The sequence below is a fragment of the Dermacentor variabilis genome, chromosome 9 (assembly GCF_050947875.1).
Source record: "Dermacentor variabilis isolate Ectoservices chromosome 9, ASM5094787v1, whole genome shotgun sequence".
Lineage (NCBI taxonomy): Eukaryota > Metazoa > Arthropoda > Arachnida > Ixodida > Ixodidae > Dermacentor > Dermacentor variabilis.
Genome location: NC_134576.1, coordinates 91,676,324 through 91,687,168, shown reverse-complemented (window position 1 = coordinate 91,687,168; position 10,845 = coordinate 91,676,324). Strand labels below are relative to the sequence as shown.

Here is a 10,845-nt window from a genome sequence, read left to right as displayed (position 1 = left end):
CTGACGTCTGCAACCTTTATTATTTTTGTCTCAATTCAGATGTTTTTAACACTTTGAGATGGGTGCCACTCACATATCCAGCACGTCCTATTTTCTACCACTCACCACATGACCAGTTCTATGGCACACACAGGGACACAATCTGAGGAGCTCGCCGTGTGTGTATCCCCTCATGTTTCTTCTGATCCCACTTGCTGTTGAATGCCATTGGACAGAAGCAACACTGAAATGGCCTCTCGCCTGTGTGTGTTCGCATATGGCGCACAGCGCTCTGTTTCTGGGTAAATTTCATGGGACAGAGCTGGCAGGAGAATGGTCTCTCGCCAGTGTGGGTACGTAGGTGTTTGTCCATACTGCTTTTGTGATCAAACACTTTGTTGCAGTAGCTGCACTTGGACGGGTATTTGCGCGGTTTCTTGCGCTTTCTCTTGTTAGTGTGGGAAGTTGCACTGCCGCTGCACTCGGAAGCCTGCAGTTGATCCCTTCCCTTGCTCAGGTCTTCTTGATGGGGAAGCTCCAACTTCAAAGGTATGTTGATGAAGTCTGTACAAACAAAAACAATTTGCATGTTTTGAGCAACACACAGCACTTGTTTCCTTGCTATCAGTTGTCAATGAAAGGTCACATTGTGACAAGTTACATAGGAACTAGGACCTTTATTTCCCAACGAAACATTGGAGGTCTTCAAGGCAAAAAGCTGTCACAGGCTCCTTGAGTGCTCATGGAGACTGTGGAAGTAGGTAACACTATAGTTAAGGTACATGTACACATCTCTGACATAACCCTTTCAGTCCCGGCGTACATATTTGTGGACGCAACTTATTTTTGTCATTACTGTGCAGTGATTGCAAGGAATAGACAAAGAACATTGAGCTTTCAGTAAATTGAACATTATGCTTTATTGAAGTACAGCCATTTCACTTAGTGAAATGTGCCACTTCAGACGACCGCTTTGGTGAAGGCACTATCTTGTTTGAAGGAACATTTGAAGTGGGGCGTTTGGGTAGTAATTGCGAAAGATATTCTTTTTTTCCTTGTCGCAAGGCTTGCACCCAAAAATTAACTTGTGCGAGTCATTGAGGCCGCTGATTGAATATTTTCAATGAAGAAAAGTAGCATGACTGACTGTGCAATAAGTGAATATTTAATTACTACGTAATTATGATGGGTCTCTATAAAATGAAGAGAGTCAGTCTCATCCCCCCATAACTTGCTTTCTATGGAGTATCCGGCACCTCAGCATAAAATTATGCAAATTTAACACATTTATCGACAGTCGATCGTAATTCGTGACTGAAGGGGTTAAAGAATTATGCATTTCTGCAAGGTAAATGACCAAATTTGTATGACTTGCATGCAGCATGTAAGAAATTTCAAATGAAATGCACTGTCATAATGAATATAAGAATGTTGGTTAAGTATTTAATGCACAACATTTAAAGTATTCCATGTAACAATGGTACTGCAACATTTCACGAAAGGTGACAATGCATGCATGCAGATCTCAGTGTCAGGACTTGGGGATAAAAATGGGGAAAGAAAGATGCAAAAGCAGCAACAAAAAAAAAAAAAAACATAGACTAATATTCGCTTACAAAATGCTCTGGCATTTGTATCCAGGCAGCAACATTGATGTAGATAGTATTTACAAGACATGTTTACCGTGTGCTAGTACAAAAGGTAATAAAGTACAGGTTACAGGGTTGAAAGATAGGTTATAGAAATTGCTTGGTTAGAAAGGTCCCTCCATTTTCGGGACTTCGAGGCTCCTTTGATTTGAACACAATACACAGTACAACCCAGCCAACAGGTATCAGTGCAATAGCCATTTGTTTGGAGCATCCCAACCGTTCACCTGTGCAAATGTCTCCTGCACCCATTTGTATCTCTGCAGCCATTATAAAATGACATTTTCTGCCAAATCAACAACATTCTGTTCATATTAGATTTTCACAATATACAGTAAACAACTTTTTTTCTATTAACTTGGCATAAGTTTAAGCTTTCTTGTTATTTTATTATTCACCCCTAACATAATACCAAACCGAGTGGTCTTCACATAAACCGTGCCAAGCTTTACATAGAAAACTTGTTGTGAGCCTTTCCAAGTAAAACTGCCATCACGACTTGTTACGCCAGACTGAAATAACAGCAGAAAGTAGCAAAGCAGAATACCTCACACACTTTATTTTGAAGTCCTGGGGTTTCATGTGCCAAAACCAGGATCTGCTTATGAAGCATGCCATAGTGGGGGAACTCAAGCATAATTTTGACCAACTGGGTGTTTCTAACCTGCACCTATGTCTAGGTGCGTGAACATGCTTGCATTTGCCCCCCCCCCCCCTCCCCACCCACCCTTCCATCGAAATGCACCTGCTGCGGCTGAGGCTGAACACACGACCTTAAGTTCTGCAGCGCAGCCATAGCCACTGGGCTACCTCAGTGAGCTCCTCATGCACTTTTCTACCAGTTCGCTGTTGCACCAAAAGACTCCCTCTTTTTTTTTTGAACATTAATGCCACAACACATTTGCCCACGACACTTAATGCCACAACACATTTGGGGTGGTGGAGGCAGATTTCAACGATATGAAGGAAAGCAGTCAGTTGCCCTCGAGGGGGTAGTAGCAACCTCAAAACTATGGCTCGAGCAACATTTCTTGTTTAAACGATGTTAATAACCTAAATCATGGTGGGTCACACAAAATATTAGCAGGCCAAATTACAATAGAGTGAAGAGGCTTTTATTTGTGGAAGAGATCATCATAATATGGAAGAAAATATCTTACATCTGAAGTGTGGTGTAAAATTTACACAGAAATATTAAGCACTGAGGCACGTGAAAGAAATTATAACAAGGTAGAATACCCCAAGAAAAGATGGTCTCTCGCTGAACATTGTTTAAGAAGACAAACAAAAATAAAGTTTTGCCAAGTTCCCTTTTGCAACATATTGTGAAACATGCACAATACTAGAACATATCACAGGCACTCTGTGCACACCAGTCGCACAATCACTGTCACCATCATCATCCAGTAAGTCCACTGCAGGACAAACAAATGTCAGCTCCTCAAACACAAGCAACATCTCCAATTGGCCTCCAATTAATGCACATTCTTTGTATGTGCCACTCCAGCCCTGTATTTGTCAATTTCGTGATTTCATCCCTTTTTTCGTGGCTTATGCACAAAAGGTAATGCAGATTACTTTTCAGGACATAGGACGGTTACAATCAACACGTATGGGGAGTGCTTAACGCCTGCTTCACCTCCGCCGCGGGTCTGCCTGGCATTACACTATCTTCGAGATTGGCCTACCTATGGGGAGTGCTTAATGCCTTCTTCACCTCCGCAGCGGATCGAACCGGTATCGCACTATCTTCGAGATCAGCCCACGTACGGGGAGTGCTTAACGCCTGCTTCACCTCCTCCACGGGTCTGCCTGGCATTACACTATCTTCGGGATTGGCCCACCTATGGGGAGTGCTTAATGCCTGCTTCACCTCCGCAGCCGATCGAGCCGGTACCACACTATCTTCGGGATCGGCCCACGTATGCGGAGTGCTTAACGCCTGCTTCATCTCCACCGCGGGTCTGCCTGGCATTACACTATCTTCGGGATTGGCCCACCTATGGGGAATGCTTAATGCCTGCTTCACCTCCGCCGCGGGTCTGCCTGGCATTAAACCATTTCCGGGATCGGCCCACGTATGGGGAGTGCTTAATGCCTGCTTCACCTCCGCAGCGGATCGAGCCAGTATCGCACTATCTTCGGGATCGGCCCACAGATGGGGAGTGCTTAACGCCTGCCTCAACTTTGCAGTAGGTCAGCCTGGCATTGCACCACTTCCGGGATCGGCCCACATATGGGGAGTTTTTTGCTTACGACACGAAAATTTCCTTGGGGGGTACAGGTATACAGCTTCGCTGTAAAAGAAAATATTTCCGAGTGTTAATGTTTACAGACTCGGAGTGGTATTCCACCCCTAAATCTTCCGTAATCCTGTTGAGTTATGTGAAATCTCATGCAAAACTGACTTAATTCTACACTATCATGTAAGGATCTAAACATACCTTGCTATCACTGTCTTTTGACCAACAGCTATGCATGATCCATGCCGGTGCATACAGAAACACTGCTGAATTAATATTTGTACTTAGTGGTGATGTATTGAGCCTCAACTGCCATCATGCACTTCCGCAAATGGAACCATATGCACTAAAGTAATTATTTAAGAAACTAAGTACAGAAGTTGATTATGTTTTTCGCAATTACCATACAAATTCTGATGTCTGCAATGTCTGATGTCTTTTATTTTTGACTCAAATAAGATGTTTTTAAGCTTAAAAAATAAGCGTTGCTCACACCCCATACACATCCTTATCTACTGCTCACCACATTAACAGTACCTACAGTGCACTCGGGGACACATCACGAGGAGCCTGCCGTACGTGTGTTGCCTCGTGCTTCCTCAGATTGGACTCATCTGCACAAGCCTTTGGGCAGAAGCGACAGTGATATGGCTTCTCGCCTGTGTGTACTCGTACATGGCGCACAAGGCCCTCTTTCTGCGTGAATTTCATGGGGCAGAGGTGACAGCAGAATGGTTTCTCGCCAGTGTGGATACGTAGGTGTTTGTCCAGGGTGCTCTTCTGTTTGAACACCTTGCTGCAGTAGATGCACTTGTGTAGTCGCTTGCCCTTTCTCTTGCTTGTGAGGGAAGTTGTTGGGTCACTGCACACAGGACGCTGCAGCAGATGCCTTCCCTCATTCAAGCCTTGTTGAGGGAATGGCTCCAGCTGGAGAGGTACATCAATGAATCCTGCACAGAAAGAAAAAAAAAAAAATAGAGAAGTTTTGAGCAAGACACGGCACCTGTCGGTGTCCCATGCCGGCAAGCACTGTTGCTTGCCCTCGTGAAGCTGCCAATTACCAAGGACGGTCACATTGCAACAAGCAACATCGAAACCTGAATCTTTATTTTCCGACGACATGTTGGAGGTATTCTAAGCAAAAAGCTGTCACAGGCTCCTTGACTGTACATAGAAACCGTTGTAGAACAGAGAACGTCCAGGTACTACACCATCTTAAGCACATTTTACATACCAATAACATATACAATATTCTATTGAACAATAGGTGACACTATAATTAAGGTATATATACACATTTTTAACTTAAAGAATTAGGCATGTATTTAAGTTAGGTGACCAATGTATGTGACTTGCGCACAGAATAAGGCAATTTTCACAGGATATGCACTGTTAAATTAAAGAAAGAAAGAAGAAACACAATCTTGACTATTTTACTTTATGAAATGCTCTGCCATTTGTCTCCAGGCGGAGACAGTGATTTCTATAGTGTCTTGGAGACATGTTTACCATGTGGTGGTGCAAAAGGTAATCAAGTACAGGTAATGCAGATGACAGGTTATGGCAGTGGCTTGGTAGGAAAGGTCCCTCCATTCTTGAAGCTGTGCAGCTCCCCTGATTTGAACATGATATAATGTACTACTCTGTTAACAGATATCACTGCACTAGCTATTTGCTTGGGTTCTCCCAACAGTTCGCCTGTGCGAATGTCTCCTGCACCCATCCGTACCTGTGCAGGGAGTGTAGAATAACATTTCTGCCACATCAACAGCACAGTCTGCTCATATTACATTTTCACAAAATACAGTGAATAACCTTTTTTGCACTGACATGGCATAAATTTATGCTTTTCTGTTGTTTTATCGTTTCACCCCTTACATTATACAAAACCGAGTGGCCTTTACGTTAACCAAGCTTCCCATAGAAGACTTGTGAGCGTGTTCCAGGTAAAGCTGCCACCATGACTTGTCATGACAGACTAAAGCAGTAACAGAAAGTAGCAAAGTTGAACACCTCGCACAGTTTACTTTAAAATTCTGGGGTTTCACATGTCAAAGGGATGATCTGATTATGAAGCACGTCGTAGGGAGGGGGTAGTCCTTAATAATTTGGCCATATGGGGGTTCTCAATGTGACCCTAAATCTTAGTACACAAGCGCTCTTGCATTTTGCCTCCATTGAAATGCGGCTGCCATGTCTGGGATCGAATCTGCAAGCCTCCAGCTCAGCAGTACAATGCCATAGCTATTGGGTTAGTACAGTGGGCACCTAGTGCACTCTTACCAGCTCGCTGTTGCAGCTAAAGAGTACGTCTATGTAAACAATGCCAAGGAAAGCAGTCATTGCACTCACGGTAGCACCACCCCGAAATCCTGTTGAAACACTGGCTACACCGACAATTCTCTGCTTCAAACACTGTTAACCTCTTAAAGCCTGGTGGGTCACCAAGAGTGTTAAAAGCACCAAGCTTCAAAAAGTGAAGTTTCGATTATGAGAAAGAATGTCATATTTTGGAATAAAACATTTTGCATCTGAAGTGGGGCACAAAATTTACGCCAACATATTAAGCACCTAGAAAACTGAGAGCAGTTGACAGAAATTACAACCATGTAGTGCACATCAAGAGCAAATGACTTCTGAAAAACAAGAATGTTGTTCTAAGCGGACAAACCAAAATGAACTTTCACCAAATTCACTTTTCTGATATGTCGTAAAATATGCTCAATGCTAGAAAATATCACAAACACTCTCTGCACACCAATCACATAATAATTGCCAGAATTGTCATCCAGTAAGTCCACTCAAGGAGAAACAAATGTCAGGTTCTCAAACACAAACAAAAACATCTCCAAGTGACCTCCAATTAATGCACTTTCATTGTACTTGCCACACCAGTCCTGTATTCGTCTATTTCCTAACTTCATTTTTTTTCTTTGGGGTTTATGCACAAGAAGTTAATGTTCAGATTGCTGCTCAGAACATCACTATGCTACCCGAAAATCATTACAATCATACAGCAGGCTCTCTTTGAAGCAACATTTGCTGATAAGATACAACTGCGCGAGTTGGAATGTGTCACTTAGTTTCCTGTATACGCAGCATGCTTGTGTTAAGCTAGCAAGGCGGACGAGCTCCCAGATTACCTTTATGCTATTATTGCAGCTCCATGAAATGATAGCATTAAAAAAAAAAAAGAAAGCTGCACCACCCTGAAGCAGTACTTCTGTTCTTGTGCAATTCTTACTTTCCTGTAGCACCCTCACGCCAACATAAAGAGAGAAAATCGTGTCCACTCCTGACACTGCCATATGTTACGGCACAAAAGGAGTGTTCAAAAATGGTCACACAAGGGATGTCTTTTAACAGTTTTTCAAGGAGAGTTGCATCCATCAGTGCCCTGACAAAGACAAGCCTCTTTGTCAAAATATTGGTGGTCGCAGCAGCAGCAGCAAAAGCAGCAGTAGTCCAGCTTGAGACAGCCTTTGTTGAACCATGGTTGACCACAGCTTTAGTGCTTCCTCTGAACCTTTGACCTGCGAACCTTTGTGTAAAGCAAAAGGAGGCCACTTTAACATCTTTTGGATTGTATGCCAGTTTAAAGATAGTACACAAAGAAATGGGTAAGCGGGAGGGACTGCAAGGAGCTACTGTGGCTGCAATGCTTTGTTTGCTAATGAATGTTCTTGTTGCTTTGTTAACAACTTTACCAGCATTGCCCACAATGTCTACAGTCTTTGTCGAAAGTCTGAAGGCTATATACATTGTCAGACCACCAGGCTGATCGCAGGCTGTTTAAGGGAGTTTCTGTGACATAACATAATTTGCAGCCCCAGGGAAAATTAAGACAACTCTTGTGCTCACCATTTAAAAGGTGTGGAGTGTCTGGAGCACCGCAGGAACCACAAGACGGAGCCAAAAGACATATACCGTGAAGGTGCCAAGTAGCCAGTAAGCTTTTGACAAAGACTGTGCATGATCATCATGCAACTAACATTCGTTATCATGATACACCTTGTAGCACACCAATAAAAGAAAAACACTGAGCGAGAAACATTCCAAAACCTAAAAAGCACAGCACTACACCCAATATTTTTTGTGCACTTGTTTACCACTACTGCCATCCATGTCAGTGCAACTAATTGTTGTCTGTGCAATTCCACTCAGACAGACTCATGCCTCATGTTTGTTACAAGACCACATGGCACTTGGCAAGAACACACCGGGGATGTACAACCACTGTGCATTTGCAGGGTAAATAAATGTTGGCATTTTTGGTAGCTGAGAAACACCACGTTGGTAACAGTGTATCAAGACTACAGTTGACCCCCTTTAACGGAACCTCAGGGAACCAGGGAAATTTTTTCCATTTAACGGGAGTTCAACATACTGAGAAACAAAGCTGAAGGGTGTTATGAATACAAACCAAGCAGCCATGAGGACATGGTGCTCCATTTAAGTGGTAGTTCCGTTTAGGCGATTTCCGTTTATAGAGATTCCACTGTATTTCTTCAATGACTAGCAAACACCAGCAGATTTCTGAAACATATAATCTCGCACTTTCTGTAGCTGGCTTGTACATGTCTTGTAGAGCACAGTTCCTACATTTGAGGCCCGCACACTGAGTAAAAATGGGAAGGCAGTGGGAATGACAGAGGTAACTTCAGAAGGTTAACTCAAACAAGCTTGCTATTGATTTAGAGCTAAGACCACCAAAAGATTGCAATTTTAAAGTTTGCGGTGTTTAAAAGCCAGATCGGTGCTTTCTCCAGGGATGAAGTCAGAAGAGCTATGCTACATGAACGGCGTGAGCAAAATGTTGACACGCATTCTGTGTATAAGGAGGGGGCCAATGTCTCCCACATACCTTTTTCTATGCTTGGCCGGTTTCTTTCGTGCCTAAAAGACTGTCTACCTATTCACAAGGCAGAGGCAATTGCTTACAACATACCCCTGCTGTGACAGCAGGTGTCTGTACATTGGTGAGAAAAAAGATCTTCCAGAGTGCCTCCGCCAACCTGCAAATGACCTTCGGAACTTCAATTGTGTACGCAGTGCAGTTGACAAGCACTCGAAAACTTACGAGCACAGTACGTCTTATAGTTCGCATAGTTGGTACAGGTTAACCTTCGTAGAAACGGCACTAATCAATATGATACATAGTAGTAGATGGTGGTATGGATGCTAGTAACAAACTTTATTTTCTGAAGGCGGTGCAAGACATATACCCCTCTGGCGGGAGTGCAAGTCCACTATGCCAATGCTCAAGACACATGTCACATAATGTGCGGGCCATTACCGGGATACAGCATACAGACACATGCAGAGACATTGATGTGTCACTTAGATATTTGTCTCCCTTTTGCTTTATGAAAATACTTAATAGTATCTCACGTGAGACAGTATTCCTGCTTCTTCTCAAAAGTTTCAGCTCACATGTCTGTGGTTGACATCTACATTGCACACTGTCTTTATATTGCACACTGCCTTTATGCATAATGTTAAGCACATGTTACCTAGCATAGTTGCTAGCTAACACAGCACGTGTGTGCGATATAATTCCTGCCGCACGTGAAAGATATTTCATATACCAAGCCTGCGGCACACGAGACATAGTGGCTGAAAGCACTGGAGCTGCAAAACAGTAACATTAGCCCTCTTAAGCAGAAGTACTCATTGCACCTTCTCACATATATACAAACTAAATGGCCGAGGCAACATTGTGCTTTTTCTAAGATAATGTGCTCTGTGTGCTCTGAACACCTTCATGACCGAGGGGAACATTCCAGTCTGTCTTGAAAATTACACAAGCATTTGGCAAAGGCAACATCACAGCGACTAAAACCATTGCATAAAATGTTGACAGAATGCGGCAAGAACCTTTAGAAAGTAGTCAACTGCTTCGAATGCTTGCTGCGCTCGTGGTTCCTTCGACGCAGCTTTCGTGAAAAAGCCACGGGGCAATAGCGGCACTGGTACGGCCTCTCTCCAGTATGTGTTCGCATGTGATGCATGACGGTTACCTTTTGCGTTAGGGCCCTGGGGCACAGGCGACACTGCAACGGCTTCTCACCGGTGTGGATGCGGAGGTGAATGGTCACACTTCCCGTCTTCGTGAAGACCTTGCTGCAGTAGCCACAAGTGTAATGCTCATTGATGTTTGCAATTTCAAAGTAGCCTAGATTACTTCTATTATTTGGTAAAAGGGAGGCCTGCAGGTCTACTTGTGTGTTAGACGAGCCATCACCGAGATGATGAGAGGTGCGCTATAGTAGTCTAGTGGAGCCTGCAAGACAGAGGATGCCACTGGTCGCATCAACTGCAGCCTGTAGGACGGCTGATCATAGGACATGTATATCTGGCAAATAAAGGGTAATAGAATGCAGAAGCACAGGCAAGAGGTAATGCATAAGTAGTTCAAAGTATATCTCTATGATTCTGACCTTCATGTTAAACCTTCCTGTTAGAACAAAGACCTTCATGTTACGAAGTTGCACATTGTGAAAAATTTGCTTCGAAGCCTTCATGTTGCATATTTCTACAAATATGTAAGCAATGCAGAGGCAAATACAGTAGAATACAGTTGAATCTCTATTTAACTAAGTGATGAACATGCTCAAATTATTTAGTTATATCGGGAAGTTCGTAAAATGGAGAAAGGTATTGTTCGGTCCTTGAAAATCTAATACTGTAACTTAGCGACACCCAAAAGCTACTACAACATTGTATTTACCGCTAACCCATGCATGGGAAAAGTAACGTAAAGCTATGACAAGCTGCCAATATGCAAAGATGTGGAGAAGGAATGCAGTGATTGTGCGAGCAGGCCAAGAAAGAAAGTTGCGAGGAGACGATCAATGTCACCTGTAGCTTAAAACATGAAAAAAAATGAAAGCAACCATCGCCGCCCATAGCGCCATCTGGCACGTAAGAGCGCTACCGACTGCTGAGTCCATTGTTCCGTACATGGGCACGGA

General features: G+C 43.3%; 1 protein-coding gene across 1 annotated transcript in view; it reads right to left on the bottom strand.

The window, feature by feature from the left end:
• Window positions 1–297: 297 nt before the first annotated feature.
• Window positions 298–10,845, bottom strand: part of LOC142558443 (uncharacterized) — a 36,892-nt gene continuing 26,344 nt past the window's right edge. The window contains exons 5-7 of the mRNA XM_075670577.1: window positions 9,763–9,990; window positions 4,413–5,005; window positions 298–543 (exon numbers count right to left, since the gene is read on the bottom strand). Coding sequence (XP_075526692.1) covers window positions 432–543; window positions 4,413–5,005; window positions 9,763–9,990 — 933 coding nt within the window. The 3' untranslated portion in view covers window positions 298–431. The remainder of the gene's footprint in view (window positions 544–4,412; window positions 5,006–9,762; window positions 9,991–10,845) is intronic.